Here is an 18,416-nt window from a genome sequence, read left to right as displayed (position 1 = left end):
TAATAAAGTGGCCAGTGAGTGAAAGTACAATGTAAGTTTTTTTAATAATCTAACCAGTTATTGGAAGTCCAGGATTTCCAAGAAATGCACGTATATCAATTTCTAATAAATTTATATAAACTAAATAAGGTATGGTATATAAACATATATTTGTGTGTGTGTGTGTGTGCGTGTATTTGTATGTGTGTGTGTTTCCCAAGCTGCTTTGTTTCTCATTAGTGCTCCAGTCCTGTGTGTACTCAGCAGCCAGCCCTCCACCACAGTCCTCCACTGTTAATCACAGCATGCTGTTACTGTCACCTCCACACTCCCCTCCACTGAAAAGAACCCATTACCACTGAAGCTGCAGCTCAAGAGAGCTGAACCAGCCCTTACAACCCGTTAGATAAAGAGAACACTGCCCAAAAACACACTCACACACACACACCTACCTGACCGTCACCTTCACCGCCACCATCCCCACGGCTAACGGCTAAAGAGAAACCTGCACGCAAACTTTCTGATCTGACTCTCAGAACAGTTTGAGCTGCTCAGCTTCCCGTTACATTTCTCCAATTAATAAACCATCTGCATCAGGGGGTGGGCAACAAGGTCCGAAGATCAGCACAGTTTGTTGCTTCTCCTACTACACTACAGACCACCTAATCTCAAAAAGTACCGGGTAGCTGAATTAGATGTTCTGGAGAAGAAAAAGAACAAAACCATGCAGGAATTCCCATCCCTCAGACCACATCTGCCCACACCTTAAATAAAGTGTTTACTGATGGAGAATCAAGGTGTTTAAGGAAGGTTCTTAAATAAGACCAATGGAAAAAGGAGGGGTAGCTTATTTCAGTGGTACCAAGCTGAAGCACAGTTTCACAGGAAGACGCAGCATGAAGAAGCAGCTTGGTAGAAATTTGCATCAAATCACCAAAATCAGTCAGTTATTCAAAGTCCTGTTTGGTGTCTCTGCATTCACACTGGCAATTGACGTCACTCACATTGCCCCAAGGTTATTTCTTGTTGGTGTTTTGAAGCTGCTGTCGCTTTTCAATTTGAAATATGAATGGAGTGCAGAAGGAAATCAATGAAATGTTCCCAATGAAGAAGTTGAGGGACCTCGGACCCCTGTGTGTGCGACTGGTCCGAAGAATTTGTTGAGCCAATTGGTTTAGTCACTTCATCCTGGCAAAATTTTAACTGGATTTGCTTTGCCGCCACCACGGAAACTGTATTATCTAACTGTAACAATAGAGCGTCAATAAGCAGCAGGCTATAAATGTAGATAACTGGTGGTAATCACAGCAGCCCTGTAACAGCTCATGAATGGGAAATGCTTCTTTCTATCTGCGCTTCTTAAACTGTCAGCCATAGTAGTTAGTTTACTTTTACTTTTAAAATATTCTGACTTTAACCTAGTCATATTACGACTTTATTCTTGTGACATTTCCTGGTAGGCTTTGTTTTTTTTTTTTTTTTTTTTTTTTGTTTGTTTTTTACCCTCATGCCGCAGCACTGTTCACAATACATAACATTATTTGCGTACTTATCTTATTTCAAGTTTAAAGACACTGGAGCGATCAATGACTTTTCCTGTATTTTTTATTTTTTTTCAAACAGCCATGTTCCAGGCGCTGAAATTTGTGTATGTTACCGGTAGATATTTAATTAAAAGTAAAAAAATATATAATAATAATCTGTGTAATATCTTTCTGTTTAAATACATCATGTTATAACGTGGACAATGTTTTTTTCTAATTGAAATTACAGCAGAAGTAAAGTGAAAAAGCAGAAAACTGAAAAGAAAAAAAAATCTGGTGACAAGAAGCTCTGACTTTCCAGCCGAATGAGAATCTGTGAAAAGTCTTCACGCTGCGTTTGACTTCATCAGACTGTGCTTCAGTGGGACCAATGAAAACACCACCAATTCCCAGGAGGAAGCAGGCAGGATCGGGTTCTGTGGTAATATATTTCATCATGTCTGAGGTTATACATACAAAGGGTACGCACACACACACACACACACACATCCATGCACAAGCAAGCATCTTACATGAGAAACACTTGGGAAGTGCTCTGGATTTTGACATCACACACGTAGAGACCTTCCTACAATGGCTAGGGGTGACTGGAGAACAGAGAACCAAAGATCATCAGTGACGGGAGAAGGATAAAATCATTCTCACATTTAATTTGACTTTAATTTGATAGCATACAGCGTGTTTGGTGTCTGATCAACATCATTTAATTTATTTAAACGTTAATTTATACGTTGCCACTCCTTTTCACAAAACTTAAATGACATTTGGCATCAAGGAAACCAAGCGATTAAGGTTGTGCCAGCGCTCTGGGGCTCACCTCATGTGTGGGGACGGAAATGATGTTCACACTATGTAGGCGTGCATACGGAAGCACAGAGTGACGGTAGGTTATAAAAGATCAGGAAAGTTATAAGCTAAATAACAGGCGTAACTGTGTAAATATAAAGATAAGTAATATAGATTGCCTTAATGCACGGTAGGAAAATCACGACAATTTAGATAAGGTTTGCTTTGTTTGTTTACTGTAGCCTGCTAAGCTAACAGGTATCTGGACCAGAATATGGTAATGTTTTTGTTTAAGTTTCATGATTTTAGCTGGTCAACGGTAAACCGGAGGAGACTCTTGAACCCTTATGCGTTTTTCCTATACCGCCATACCACTAGAGGCACTGCGGAGCGCTGTGTAGAGCGCCGCCATTATTGATTCTGAAATTTAGAGTATCCAATTTACTTGATATCCATGTTTTTTTAGGACTGTGGGAAGAAACAGAGAGAAACAGAGAAAACCCACACAGAAAGGGACTTGAATCCAGGACCACAGCATTGGGAGGTGAATGTGCTAAATTGACTAGACAAAACTTGAGTAAAAAAAAGGGTATACATTGTCTACAAAGAGCTAAAAGTCAAAGCAAATGTACAACATACTGGAACTTTTTTTCTGATTTGAGGTTGCAGTGATCTAATACTATTTTTCCTCCTAATTCTAGTTTTATTTTTCAGTTTTTTTTCCAGATTTGAGACACAGAACATGCTCAGCTGCCTAGTCCAGCACAATCAGGCTGACCCTAAAAGACGCCCCCTGCAGTTGTTCATCACTCCGCACTGGAGCGAAACCTCTGGTTCCTCCTGAAAATGCTCCATAGTCTTCACAAACGGACCAAGACAATCGTTCTCAGATCAGAGACTAACAGCTGGAACCGCCCGTCACTCCTGGTTGGTTGAGTGGGCTCAGGGAGACAGAGAGCTCATTATGGCGAGGGGAGAAAAACGCCGCTCAGGTGGCACAGGCGGCCTGTGTTTTGGTGCATGCCACGCCGGTCACGGCTCTGGCAGCGGCTGTGCTGCTGAAACGGCAGCGGTGATGTTTTATGAGTGGAGCTGGGCTGAAGCCATGTGGGATTCAGGCAGGTTCAGTCAGGTTCACAGCGCTCTGGCTGCTTCTTCTGAATGGTTTACAGGCTTCTAGTGCAGGAGTGAGGAGTACAGGCTGGAGACATGTGTCTTTAATTGGTATCCCGCAGTTCTATTGACTGTGTTTTAATACAAGCTAGAGAAGGGCGATATGGCCTAGAAAAAAAAAATCGTACATTTTTTCATTGGTTTAAATCAGAGGTGTCCAAACTTGTTTTGTTGGGGGCCAGAAGGAGAAATATATTTGAAGTCACGGACCTCACTCTGTAATAAAACAAATAATGAAATATACTACTTTAAATAATACTTTTTCCTGATTACTATCATTTACACACGGTTTTACTTGACTTAACATCTTTATCTTTGACAGTGTTGTGTAAACCAAGATTTTTCAAATTGATGTTAAATTTCATGATGTCTCTTAATATAAAACTCCTTAATTACGGCAACTTTTAGACTCTTTGCCCCGTTTTTCTGCGCTAGAAATGCGCACCCTCTCCGCTTTTAGATTTTTTGGCCCGTTTTTCTGTGCTAGAAATGCTCACTCTCTCCGCTTTTAGACTATTTGGCCCGTTTTTCTGCCCTAGAAATGAGCACTCTCTCCGCTTTTAGACTCTTTGGCCCGTTTTTCTGTGCTAGAAATGCACACCCTCTCCGCTTTTAGACTCTTTGCCCCGTTTTTCTGCGCTAGAAATGCGCACTCTCTCCGCTTTTAGACTCTTTGCCCCGTTTTTCTGCGCTAGAAATGAGCACTCTCTCCGCTTTTAGACTCTTTGGCCCGTTTTTCTGTGCTAGAAATGCACACCCTCTCCGCTTTTAGACTCTTTGCCCCGTTTTTCTGCGCTAGAAATGCGCACTCTCTCCGCTTTTAGACTCTTTGCCCCGTTTTTCTGCGCTAGAAATGAGCACTCTCTCCGCTTTTAGACTCTTTGGCCCGTTTTTCTGTGCTAGAAATGCACACCCTCTCCGCTTTTAGACTCTTTGCCCCGTTTTTCTGCACTAGAAATGCGCACCCTCTCCTCTTTTAGACTCTTTGCCCCGTTTCTGACACCTAGCATTCAAACTTTGAATCTCACATTATAAAAACCTGCTTAACAGCGGGCCAACTTTCATTCTATTTCTGAAATACCTCCAAAAAAGGAAACGGGCCGCAAATAGTTTGGACACCCCTGGTTTAAATCGATTTTTTTCCCCTACTAACCTTGGGTGTAAATTTCTCCTTTGGGGTTCAAGTGCAACCAGAAACAAGGTTGTAGATAAGATGGCAAACCATACCATTGCAAATATTGAGAACATACTGTAACTTTTAAGCGACCACTTCAGTTTCTGAATCAGTTTCCCTGATTTTTAGATTAATAGGTATATGTTTGAGTAAAATGAACATTGTTCTTTTATTCTATAAAAATATTGTCATTTAGAGCACTTATTTGCATGGCTGAAATAACAAAAAAGTGCAAAGAAATGCAAAGAAAAAGAAACAAGTTCATATTCATAAAGTTCTAGCAGTCCACAAATCAATATTTGGTGGAATAACCCTGGTTTTTAATCACAGTTTTAAACATGCATCTTTGCATGTTCTTCTCCACCGTCTTACACACTGCTTTTGGATAACTTTATGCCTTTACTCCTGGTGCAAACATTCAAGCAGTTAAATTGTATTAGCATTAGCGGCTAACTGTGAATGCCACCCGACAGCACCACACTGAGGAACACCTAAGTGTTAGTATTAGCTAGCAGCGAAAGAGCTAGCGCTTAGCGCTATTACAGGAAGATGCTGAGATGCTAAGACTGCTCCAGCAGTGCTAGCTGAGGCTAGCCGAAGGCGACAATATATATTCAATATACTTGCTTCTGAACAGCGAAAGATAATACTCCGATAACTCTCATCTCTGAATGGAAAAAGCCTGCTCCAGCCTTAGTGCTGAAGAATTAAACTGAAACTCCTGTACTGTATAACACTGTGCTTCAGCAGAGTGACTTTACTGCTCCTTAAAAACTGACTAGAAGATCTCATAAAAAAGTGCACTGACGATTTTTTAAAAAAATTAAAGGACGTGTGTTTCCAAGGAGTTCCACACATAAACAAAACAGCGAGTGGAAATGGAAGAGCTACTGAACGCGATGTCATGTGACCGAGAAAGCAAAAAAAATAACTCACTGGTTCTCCTGTTTCTTCAATTGCAGTCGGGATGCAAGAGTTTTATCCCTAAGTAGAAGTGTGAAATATTTTTCGGTACAGATAGGGCTTTATAGTGCGAAAAATACGGTATTAGATTGGCTTCCAAGTCAAAAAGCACAGGATTTAGATTTTAATAAGTGCTGCTTGAAATGCACGGCTGCGATACAACCTCGTCTTTCTGCAAAACCGAGTGTCACGAGTGCTGTGGTTCCAGGGCCTTGACAGACTGAGATTTATATGACCTTAGAGTTTGCCTTTAAGCCTCTGGACACTTTTCTGACAAACGACTTCCTTTGATTGGCAGAGAGTGCGCCGTTCTGGCTTCTGTTCAAGTCTGCCTAGTGGAAGGTCAAGAGAGGTCAACAGCTGCCAGAGAACGCAAGAGAGAAAGACAGAGAGAGAGAGAGAGAGAGAGAGAGAGAGAGAGAGAGAGAGAGCGCGAGAGAGAGGCCACAAACTTCAGGGTGTTAAAATAACCTTGGAGTGATGTGTGAACGAAGCAGTATGACCACAAAATGGCCAAAATACCATTATTTAATATCTCCTACACACACATACAGGGGTTGGACAATGAAACTAAAACACCTGGTTTTAGACCACAATAATTTATTGTTCTGGTGGAAACAGGACAGTTTCTGCCGTGATTTGGGCAGCCGTGGTTTTATGTTTTTTGGATACAATCCGGGTTAGCACCCGAACATCCCTATCAGACAGCTTCCTCTTGCATCCACAGTTAATCCTGTTGGATGTGGTTTGTCCTTCTTTGTGGTATGCTGACATTACCCTGGATACCGTGGCTCTTGATACATCACAAAGACTTGCTGTCTTGGTCACAGATGCGCCAGCAAGACGTGCACCAACAGTTTGTCCTCTTTTGAACTCTGGTTTGTCACCCATAATGTTGTGTGCAGTGCAATATTTTGAGCAAAACAGTGCTCTTACCCTGCTAATTGAACCTTGAAGATTGACCACTAGGCTGCTCCAATAAAGCCATTAAACCTCCCACACTAAAATGACAGGTGATTCAGTTTCATTGTCCAACCCCTGTACACACCACATTATCCACCAAATGCAAAGCTTCTTATCTCTCTTGGTTTCTAAACAATTCTTACAGATTCACACACAAGACAAGACAGACTCTGCGGTTTCATTTAAAGCTTAAAGGTCTAAATCCCCTAAAATTTAAAACTTTATCTTGTTCTTTGTGAAATACTATAGGTCTCTCTGAGGAGGAGCTTACAGCTCTATTTACAGAGCTAGTTAGCGTTAGCTATCTTGTGTAAGTAGTAACTATAGGTTTAAATTGGATCTCCGGTTGATTCTGTTTTTTTACAGAGCCCTTAAATATACACTAGGGAAGCACGGTTTGACAAGGCAGCACAACTCGACAGAACACCGGTCAAAGTGGGTGCCGTTTGCATTGGATTTTGTCTTTTTGTCTGTATCTTTTTGAAAACTTTTTGTCCTTTGAGTTTTAGAACTGTAAATTTGACTGTGGGGTGAGGCAGGTACGTTTTCTCTGCTGCAGTGCTGTTAGCCATTGAATATTCATGAGCAAGAACCAAAAGCTGTCTTTCTTCAGAGACCGCTAATTCAGTGATCTAAAGCAGGGCTAAATAGAAACACGACGAAGGACGTAATGATTACAGTTATCACAGGAACCCATTCTAACCTCTCCTCTAAGAGCTGCTTCTTCTCATAATTGTGATCATTACGCCCATTATGTCCATTGAGGTATCTGCTGAAAACCCAGATCGATATATATTGATCACAGTTATAAGAAGAATCCTGCTGCGTTCCTCCGTGCTCTCTCTTTTTCTCTTGCTCTATCTCTCTCTCTCTCTCTCTCTTTTTGGCTAACTCACCCATTCCCCTGGTATGGTTGAAGTCTCCTTTGATGATCTTGCAGGACTTTCCATCGCCGTTACACACTCCACAGCGGTCCTCCTTAGCCGAGGAGCCGATAATGCCATCACAGCCAATTTTCTGAAGCGAAAGAGGGGCACAGAAGAGAGAGTCAGAAATCAATCACACAAGGCACTTGAAAAAAAGAATAATATATATATATATATATATATATATATATATATATATATAGTGATGTAAAAAGGATTTGCCCCTTCTTATTTCTTTTGTTTTTGCTTCTTTGGTCATACTGATATTTTTCTGATTATTAAACAAACTTTAATATCAGACAGATATAAGCTGAGTAAATATAAAAAGCACTTTTTAAATGATGATTTTGTTCATTAAAAGAAAAAAATATATATATATTCAAACCAATCTAGCCCTGTGTAAAAAAGTGTTTTTTTTCCCCCCAAAACTATTACTGATAACTGACGATTCAAATATTTCTTTCACATCTCTGTGGAGGAATTTTGATCCACTCTTCTTTACAGAATTGTTTTCATTCAGACACACTGGAGGGCTTTTGAGCATAAACCGCAGCATTTCATTCAGACTTTGACTAGGCCACTCCAAAACAATCATTTTGTTCTCTTTTTTTAATCCATTCAGAGGTGAACTTGTTTGTGTGCTTTGGATCATTGTCCTGCTGCAGAACCCAAGTATGTCTGAGCTTGAGGTCACAAACAGCTTGCCGGACATTCTCCTTCAGGATTGTCTGGTTTGTACTTCATTATTGTAAGTCGCTTTGGACAAAAGCCTCTGCCAAATGTATTGTTATGTAATGTAATGTAAAATTTTCGAGCTGAATTAATCACTTTTTTTTTTTTTCAAATAACAGATTAATTTCTTAGTGCTGGTTAGAGTGGGTAGGATCTGTGGTTTGATATTTGATGTGGACTATGGCTTTAGTTTACTTGAGATTTAGTTAATTATTACATTCACAATACAGGAATGCAGCTGTCGGCCTAATGCTAGCTAGGCTAACAGACGGCAGATGTTAATAGAGATGGCCAGCGGCTAATTGGCTAATTTCCGAACTAAATTAATCGCTGTTTTTAACAGCAGATGTGCGTGTGTTTGTGCTGGTTAGAGTTTGTAGATCCTGTGGTTTTATAGGATATGTGGATTATGACTGTAGTTTACTCCAGTCTGTAATAAAAACATTAATAACGTTACCTTTACGACACCAGAGTGCAGCTTTTGGTTCAATGCTAGCTAGGCTAACAGACTGCAGATGTTAACTGAGATGGCTAGCAGCTAACTGGCGATGCTAACTGTGTTTCCGAACTAAATCAATCACTTTTTTTTTTTTTTATAACAGATGGGTGTGTTTATGCTGGTTAGTGTTCGTAGATCCTGTGGGTTTATAGGATGTGTGGATTTTGACTATAGTTTACTCCAGCATGTAGTTAAATACCTTTAATGCAACACCAGAATGCAGCTGCTTTGGGATCAGTGCTAGCTAGGCTAACAGACTGCTGGTGTTAATCTGTTCACCTCTCGGATGCTGACTTTATTAATGTTACATGTAGCCGTTCTGTTGTTCGGTGTCTCCAAAGTGAAAAAAACTCTCCAGATTATTGATTTTTTTTTGTAGATAAAGAGCTAAAGTTAGTCAGTCAGCTGCAGACTGAAGCTGCTGGGGGTTCAGGGTAAACTGTGGAACTGGAATCCGGATCAGTGATGAGTTTTATGTTAATGTTACGGCAGGTTTATTGTCCAGCTCAAGCTGCGGACTGGAATATGGATCGGTAACTGGATTGGTCACGATCACCCAATATCCGATTCGTTAAAATATATGACAATATCGGCCCCGATACCGATATTGTATCCGATCGGTCCCATCTATCGTCACGAGTCACCAAGCATTACCATTAACAGTGCAGTGTGTGATAATGATTGTGACCGGCAGCATCTGGCTAGGATTGTCCATAGTCCAAATAAACCTACATTCAATCCAGAAGGCCTCACTCACATTTCCTGCAGATCACAGCAGCATTCTTTAGCTTCCATAGGAAATATCATGGGACACAGCACTTGTTCCGTGTCCCATGAAATGTGGCATGTCAGTATATAATGGAATTTATGTTGGAATCATCTGCAGTATAGAAACACTGTGAGCTGTGCTTCTGAGCGCACGTCACAAACATCTGTGAGGATATTCCTTACAGGCTTTAAACTGATGATTTCTGCCCTATTACATCATCAGAACACCTACACACACACACACACACAAACACAAAACACACACACCTACGACAGTCATAACACTCCTCTCAAGCAGTTGTGTAACACACTGAAAGTCATCCAATTTTTCCAAGATGTAGGAATCAGAGCAGAGGTGGGAGAGAGAGAGAGAGAGAGAGAGAGAGAGAGAGAGAGAGAAGAGGGGTCAAAGAGAGAGAGAGATAAAGATATAGACAGACAGACAGGCAGACAGAGAGACAGACAGACAGACAGGCACCTTACACACACACACATACACACATAGCATACAAGATACAGAAAGGCTCATTTATTTCAGGACAGTCATCAGTCCATTTTCCATGTACACATACTGTCAACAGTCTGTGTGTTTGTGTCTGTGTGTGTGTGTTTGTGTCCATGTGTGTGTTTGTGTGGGTGTGTGTATGTTTATGTAATCTGTGCAACATCTGTCCGTGACCTCCTCCAGGTGTATTTGTGCATGTCAATGAAAATAAGGTTGCACTGGTGTGTGTGTGTGTGTGTGTGTGTGTGTGTACGTGTGTGTGTGTACGTGTTTGCTTGCAATGCATGACTCACTATAATTGTGTCCATGAGTGTGAGGCTAAACGCTGGCTCAGCATAATGTGTTACATTCAAAACATCTGTCAGTGTGTCTTCCTCCTTTATCCTCATTCACCCCCATTTACCCTCATTTAGTTTTATTTAGATTAATTTAGCTTCATTTCAGCTTTATTCAGCTTCATTTAGCTTTATTTATTTTCATTCAGTTTCATCCAGCTTCATTCAGCCTCGTTCAGTTTCATTCAGTTTCATTCAGCCTCGTTCAGTTTCATTCAGTTTCATTCAGTTTCATTCAGCTTCATTCAGGTTCATTCAGCTTCATTCTGCCTTATTCAGCTTCATTCATTTTCATTCAGCTTCATTCAGCTTCACCCAGCCTTATTTAGCTTCATTCATTTTCATTCAGCTTCATATAGCTTAATTCAGCCTCATTTAGCTTCATTTAGCTTCATTCATTTTCATTCACCCTCATTCAGTTTCATTCAGCCTCATTTAGATTTTAATTCATTTTCATTCAGCTTCATATAGCTTAATTCAGCCTCATTCAGCTTCATATAGATTTGTTCAGCCTTATTCAGCTTCATGTGGCTTTATTCACCCTCATATATCCTCATTCAGCTTTCCATTAGCTTCATTCACCCTCATTCAGCTTCATTTAGGTTTATTCAGCTTCATTTAGCTTTATTCAGCTTCATTTTATGTAATAAAAAACTAAAATTAAGGAAAATATGGCTACACCTTTGTGCCTTACTGTTGTTCCTTAAAATGCGCCTTATATTTAGGTGAGCCTTATTTATGAAAATAGACCAGAAAACAGACGTTCATTGATAGTGTGCCTTATAATCCGGTGTGTCCCTATAGTTTGTAAATAATGAAGATAATAAAAAAATAAAAAAATAAAGCATCAATCCTCCTGTTTTATTCTGTCATTCTGTTCAATCTGTTCATATTTCAAAAGGTACAGTGTGTGATTTCAGTGTATCTGCACACACACACCATGTATTAATAAACCTGGCTGAGCAATCAGGAAGTGAAGGTCCTCTCAGTGACCTGGGTCACCTCCCTGACCAATTAAAGCTTCCTGTTCCCACAACTTTGGACTGGAAATGTGAAGCACTTATTGGGAAGCAGTGGAGCCTGCGAGTGCAGCTACTAAACGTACTGAAGCAGAAAAGCACCTGGACCTCACAGCCTTTTCCACCATTCCACTGAGAAGAACAGAGCCTTTATCTAAAGGACGGGTTTTAAGACTTTAAGGTCACCTCAAAAAAAAATAAAAAAAGCTGATTACTGCTGGTTAACTCAGGCTGTCCCATGAATTATTTTTTTCTGAATACTATATTTATTTGTTGTACACTTTTTACACCTAAAAGAGTCCAGACCCGAGTCTGCACCAAGATTAATGTCTTTGTTACATTGTAGTCTAGCGCTATCGGTCTAGTGCTGTGATTAGCACCTAATGCTAATGCTGCTGCACCCAGCCTTAGTGCTGGAGAAACTTCACTGAAAACATATAACCCTTATTATGCTGTACTCCAGCAGAGTGGCTTTACGGCTCCTTAATACCTGACTGGTAGAATTCATATGATTTATAATTAAATTACATTTATATTTTATGTGCGCCTCATAGTCTGAAAAATACAATATTTGGTATAAAAGTATGAAGCATCTAAAAAATAACTTTTACACTGCAGACAAACCAATCCATTGTTTAGTAGATCTGGATCAAGACCATGAGGCATGGTCTCTAAAAGATTCTTACGCTTGACCTGCCTAATACACCGCCATGCCAAATGTCATGGGACAGGAACCAGTCTAATCTTGTGTCTCATGACTTTTGCCATGTACCATGTACATATAGAGTCTCCTGCACTGAGTGTGGATGTGATGTGATTTCTTTTATGTTAAATTCTGGCCAGATTCCCCCGATCACGATCATTACCACCCACTGTGATTTTTATACACACACCTGACACTTTCCGTTCACACACAGGTCACTCTCGTAAGGTCCGCAGGGTGTCCCGTCCAGTACGCGCTCCGCCAACAGCACCGGGGCGTCCCTGCCAACCGGAGAACAGAACAGAGCACACGGCTTCTCTGCGAAAACACACACAAACACACACACACACACACATTAGAAATAGAACAATCCATGCTTTATTATTAGATGCAGAGCTTTCAGACCTCAAACAATGCAAAGAAAATAAGTTCATATTCCTAACGTTTAGAAATCAATATTTGGTGGCATAACCCTGGTTTTTAATCACATTTTTTAAGTTTTTATGCATCTTGGCATGTTCTCCTCCACCAGTCTTACATACTGATTTTAATAACTTTATGCTGCTTCACTCCTGGTGCAGAAATTCAAGCAGTTCAGCTTGGTTTCATGGCTTGTGATCATCCATCTTCCTCTTGATTCTACTCCAGAGGGTTTTTTAATTTTGGCAAAATCAAAGAAACTCATCATTTTTAGGTGTTATTTTTTTCAGAGCTGTATGTGTGTATGACTCCGTGTTCTCCTGAGTCAATGGCTGCGTCCAGAAACCCCAACAGTGTCTCCTTCTTCCTACCGCTCCTCCGTGACCCGGAAACTGATTTTGTGACGCCATCTTGCTGTCTGTCCGAATACCATAGGAGACGAAAGAAGCCGCTGAAAATCCTCCGCCAAGAGGCTTCTAACGGAGGATACATCAGAGCATCCTACTCCAGAAGACTTTTAAGGATTTTCGAATGACATCACTGCATCCACGCCCACAGAGCACGCGGGAATGGAGAAGGCAACACCCAAATATACTCCATAAGCATGTTAATTAACTAGGTTCCTTATCTAATTAAACAGCCAGTAAAGCAGTAATATAATTTTTAGTTTAGATCAACTGTATGTTCAGTAAAACTATATTAATGACCCTATGTATAACATGTTGTTGTACATATATATACATATAATATAATTATATATATGTATATATATATATATATATATATATATATATATATACATATATATATATATATATATATTAGGTTGAGGTCAGGGCTTTATTAAAATAGTGAAAATAATTTAATATTTACATATGCAAACTTCATCAATAGCAAATCAGGCTGTACTTTGAAGCTTAATATGCTTGTCAAAGTTATGATCTCTAGAATTTGGAATTGTGTTTAATGATTTCTCGTTTTTATTTTTGTATGCGGAGCTCGTTCCAGAAGCTGTGCAGGGCAGTATCCGGCATGTGCTGAATGTGAGCGTTGTGATTGGCTCAGTTCGTAGGTAGTCAACATCCTATCTAAAAGGGATCAGCTGTCCCATTTCTCCAATTACAGCTCCTTCCCTCCATTCCTCCTCCTCCTCTCCTACCCCGGAAGAAGGTGGAGGAATCGAGGAGAGGAGATGTAGGAAAGGAGGAGTAGGAGAGGAGGATTTGCTAAATTTTCTGGACGCAGCCAATGCTGTAGTGCCCAATGCAGAGGGTTGTTTCCGGCTGAGGGTACGCTGCACGCGATTGGTTGCCGCTTCTCACCGGTGTGTGTGGATGAGTGTGGATGAGTGCTTTTGTGTGTTGGTTGAGTACTAACTGTATAATGACTGTGGAACATAGCTGTAAAGCATCCTGGGGCGTCTAGAAAGGTACTATATATTATTTACTGAGTATCTACAGGGTTCAAATGCTGAAAAAAAATATAAAAACTGAGAAAATTAAAAAGATATGTTTTTTATTGGACAGCAGTGATATAGTCTGAAGAACAGACAGGTAGTATAAAATTCAAAAGCAGCTGCTCTCCAGTCTTTTGAACTTTGAGAATAGATATAATAGCATTTGTGAAAGTGTGTTGGGAGTATGCGGATGTCGCTGTTATGGCTGGAGTTTGTGAGTGGACTAATTGAGAAGATCAGAGGGCCTGCACTCCATCAGCAGAAGATGAAAGCGTCTCTGCGGACAGACGTAATGGTTGTGAGTGCTTACTTGAGCAAGCAGGCTTATACTCTATTAGACAGAGTTTGTCCAAATTGCGTGGGGCTTTTACGCCAATCAAAAAAGTTATTTCTTGTGTTTCTCTGAATGCAATTACAGATGTTTTCATCGAGGCTTGGGAGTTCACTGACAGTGCATTCCACTTCATTATAGAGTCTACTGTAATTGACTCCACTTGTGTGCAGTGATGGAGAAGTAACTATTTACTAGTTACTTCTCCAAAAAAGTAACTTAGTTACTAACTGAGTTACTCCACTATAAAAGTAACCAGTTACCAGTAAAAGTAACTATTGCATTACTTTTGTGTTACTCGCCCTGTAACCCCCCCACCCCCCACTGTCTCAGAGCGTGTTCCATAAGCCAGATGAATAGAGTGCACGACAGCAAAGACAAGTACCTGCATAGAGGTTTTTCCATGACCAATGTTTCGTTCTGGGACATAATGTGAACTCGACGTGCACATTTTTACCTTTGACCTCAGTGAGTTTGAAATAGTGTCTGGAAAAGGCTGTTTTGCCGCTGGAGTGTTGGAAATGGTAACGGCGTTATAGTGACAGTTGGGTTTATTTCGGGATCAGGCTCAATGGCCACTTTATCAGAAACACCTACATACCTTGTGCTTCTTAGGCTCCCTGGCCACTTTATTAGAAACACTGTAGCCAGTGAGTATCCAGTTATTTCACTCACTGGCTACAGTCCCTAATGCTACACTAGTAAGGTGGAACTAAAAGAGAGGTGTTTCAAGTAAAGTGGCCAGTGGTTGTAAAATTGCTGTGAAACTGGTTCTAGGTGACTGTAGCTGGATATTCTTAGTGAAGACAGCAGGGCATAAACAGCTGATCAGAGAGCAGTGGGACAGTAATGGAGTTAAACTGTGTTTGTAAAGGGAAAAAAGTGTGTGATTGTGTGTGTGTGTTGTTTTTGTGGGAGTGGCACTTGTACAGCCTTCAAATAAACATTTCCACATCCTGTTATGAGATACTTTGGTCAGAAGTAAAAAACTGACCTTTTGCGGGCAGCTGTAATAATTTCCTCTTGTGACATTCAGCTAGATTACAACAAAAAACACAGCAGGAAATAAAAAGAGTTACCAGAAAGTCTGTGCATAACGCTCGGGTCTGGAAGAATCATAACATGCATACAGCTCAAAAAAATAAAAAATAAGAGAGCACTTAAGAATGATGAATTTCTTTGATTTTACCAAATTGAAAAGCTGTGGATTATAATCAAGAGGAAGATGATCACAAGCCATCAAACCAAACTGAACTGCTTGAATCTTTGCACTTTAAAAGGCATAAAGTTATCCAAAAGCAGTGTGTAAGACTCGCGGAGCAAAACACGAAAACTGTGATTATAACCAGGGTTATTCCACCAAATATTGATTTCTGAACTCTTAAAACTTTATAAATATGAACTTGTTTTCTTTGCATTATTTGAGGTCTGAAAGTTCTGCATCTTTTTTTTATTTCAGCCATTTCTAATGTTCTGCAAATGAATGCTCTAAATGACAATATTTTTGTTTGGAATTTGGGAGAAATGTTGTCTGTTGTTTATAGAATAAAACAACTATGTTCATTTTACTCAAACATTGTTTTTTGAGCTGCTGCTGATGAGGCATTGCTGAGTTGCATCACAGCAAACTCGGAGGAAAGCGCAGCGACTCGGTTCTGATACATCAGCTCACAGACGAGACGCCTTGTGCTGATCAACATCACCCTCTGGAGTGATGTGGGGAGAGAGCGCCATCTACCCACCCAGAGAGAGCAAGGCCAATTGTGCTCTCTCGGGGCTCCGGCAGCTGATGGCAAGCTACATGAACAGGATTCGAACCGGCGATCTCCTGATCATAGTGGCAGCGCCCGGTAAAGAAATATTTTTTTACCATTTTTATTTACCATTTCTAAAACATTGACGCAACATAAATAACAATATTTACAACATTATGTCAAAATGTGAAAAACTATATAAATATTGAAAATGGATACACAAGTTGTTGTGTGAGACAGCGACGATATACTGCTTGAAATTTCAGCCCAAATCAGTTCCTGCATCCTGAATAAAAGACTGTGCCTGGGAACTCGCAGAGGTTTATACTGACATTTATAACACCTCTCTGAGTCAGGCGGTGGTTCCCACATGCTTCAAAGCCACCACCATCATCCCTGTCCCAAAGAAGGCATCGCCATCCTGTTTCAATGACTATCGTCCAGTTGCACTCACCCCCATCCTCATGAAGTGCTTCGAACGACTAGTCATGCATCACATCAAGTCTTTGCTCCCCCCCTCCCTGGACCCCAGTTTGCTTATCGGTCAAATCGCTCGACCGATGATGCCATCTCCACTGTTCTCCACTCAGCCCTCACACACCTAGACAAGAAGAACACCTACGTCAGAATGCTGTTTGTTGACTTCAGCTCAGCATTCAACACAATCGTCCCCCAACAGCTCATACACAAACTGGACAGTCTGGGGCTGAGCACTTCACTGTGCAACTGGCTGTTAGACTTCCTGACTGGAAGACCACAGGCAGTGCGGGTTGGCAGCAGCACATCCAGCATCACCACACTGAACACAGGGGCTCCCCAAGGATGTGTGCTGAGCCCCCTTCTGTTCACTCTGCTGACCCACGATTGCACACCAGCACACACCTCCAACCTCTTCGTCAAGTTTGCGGATGACACGACGGTGGTGGGTCTCATCAGCAACAACAATGAGTCACACTACAGGAGCGAGGTGAGCCGCCTGGCCTCCTGGTGCAAACACAACAATCTCTCTCTGAACACAGAGAAGACCAAGGAGATTGTTGTGGACTTCAGGAGAACTCACACACTGCACACCCCTCTGTTCATCAACGGAACTGCTGTGGAGAGGGTGAGCAGCACCAAGTTCCTGGGTGTGCACGTCACAGAGGACCTCTCCTGGAGCACCAACTCAGCGTCACTGGCCAGGAAGGCAAATCAGCGTCTCTACTTTCTCAGCAAGCTGAGAAGAGCTGGAGCCCCCACCCCCATCATGACCACCTTCTACAGAGGGGCCATCGAGAGCATACTGACCAGCTGTTTCACCGTGTGGTACGGGGTCTGCACAGCATCCTGCCGCAGTACCCTCCAGCGCATCGTGAGAGCAGCTGAGAAGATTGTTGGCACCTCTCTCCCCTCCCTTCAGGACTTGTACAGCTCCCGCCTCACACGGAAAGCCCTCCGTCTGGCAGGAGATCCCTTTCACCCACTACACAGCTTCTTCATCCTGCTGCCATCAGGGAGGAGACTGCGGAGTCTCGGGGCGAGGACCAGCAGACTGCGAAACAGCCCCATCCATCAGGCTGTGAGGATGCTGAACTCTCTTCCTGCTCTACCCCCCATCCCAATCCTGCCCCCAGCACACACTCACTCAGCATCCTGACCCCCCCACTAATAAAGTACTGAAACTCTGCACTACAATGCACAAAGTACTGGTCCCTTCCAAACGGACTTGCACTACACAACACCTGCACTACTGATATACTTGCACTGTCAATACGCACTTTAATTCCACTTAATTAAACTGTGAACTTTAAGGACTTATGCACCCATTCACTTTACCAGCCTTAAGCTATATACCATATACCATATTTGCACTACTGTTATTTACTATTTTTACTGTCATTCCATCTCAATCACCATCAATATTGCACTATTGTCTTACGTATGTTTATTGTGTCTTGCTGTATTGAACATATAGTGTCTCCCACTCTTTTATATTATAATTATATATCTATTTTACTTATTTACTTATATTTATATATCTATTCCTCCCCCACACCACTGCACCTTGTTTTTGTCTCATGTATGTCTATTTGTGTCCCTGCTGTATTGTACACATAGTGTCTCCCATTCTCCTTTATTATATCTATTATCTGTACTTGCTGTAAAATTGGGAAGGAGAGTAACGTAATTTCAATTCTCTGTATGTCCTGTACATATGCAGTATTGACAATAAAACTACTTGACTTGACTTGACTTGACTTGAAAACTGGAAATCATTTCATAACTACACTGAACCCAGAACCCATTCTGATGAATTACGATGAAGAACAGCAGGCCGGGTTTTGATCTGCGGATAAATCAGAATTTGTTTCTGCATTATGAAATGAAATCTACCGTCCAAACCAAA

The 18,416-nt window shown here is 41.2% G+C and overlaps 1 protein-coding gene across 2 annotated transcripts in view; it reads right to left on the bottom strand.

The window, feature by feature from the left end:
• adamts17 (ADAM metallopeptidase with thrombospondin type 1 motif, 17) overlaps window positions 1–18,416 on the bottom strand; it is a 170,850-nt gene that overhangs the window by 48,900 nt on the left and 103,534 nt on the right. The window contains exons 14-16 of one of the 2 annotated variants that reach the window (XM_049465461.1): window positions 12,260–12,387; window positions 7,479–7,599; window positions 2,036–2,110 (exon numbers count right to left, since the gene is read on the bottom strand). In XM_049465461.1, coding sequence (XP_049321418.1) covers window positions 2,036–2,110; window positions 7,479–7,599; window positions 12,260–12,387 — 324 coding nt within the window. The remainder of the gene's footprint in view (window positions 1–2,035; window positions 2,111–7,478; window positions 7,600–12,259; window positions 12,388–18,416) is intronic. The other variant, XM_049465460.1, reaches the window with a different exon arrangement.

Source organism: Astyanax mexicanus, chromosome 16 (assembly GCF_023375975.1).
Source record: "Astyanax mexicanus isolate ESR-SI-001 chromosome 16, AstMex3_surface, whole genome shotgun sequence".
Lineage (NCBI taxonomy): Eukaryota > Metazoa > Chordata > Actinopteri > Characiformes > Acestrorhamphidae > Astyanax > Astyanax mexicanus.
This window is presented reverse-complemented; position numbering and strand designations above follow the sequence as displayed.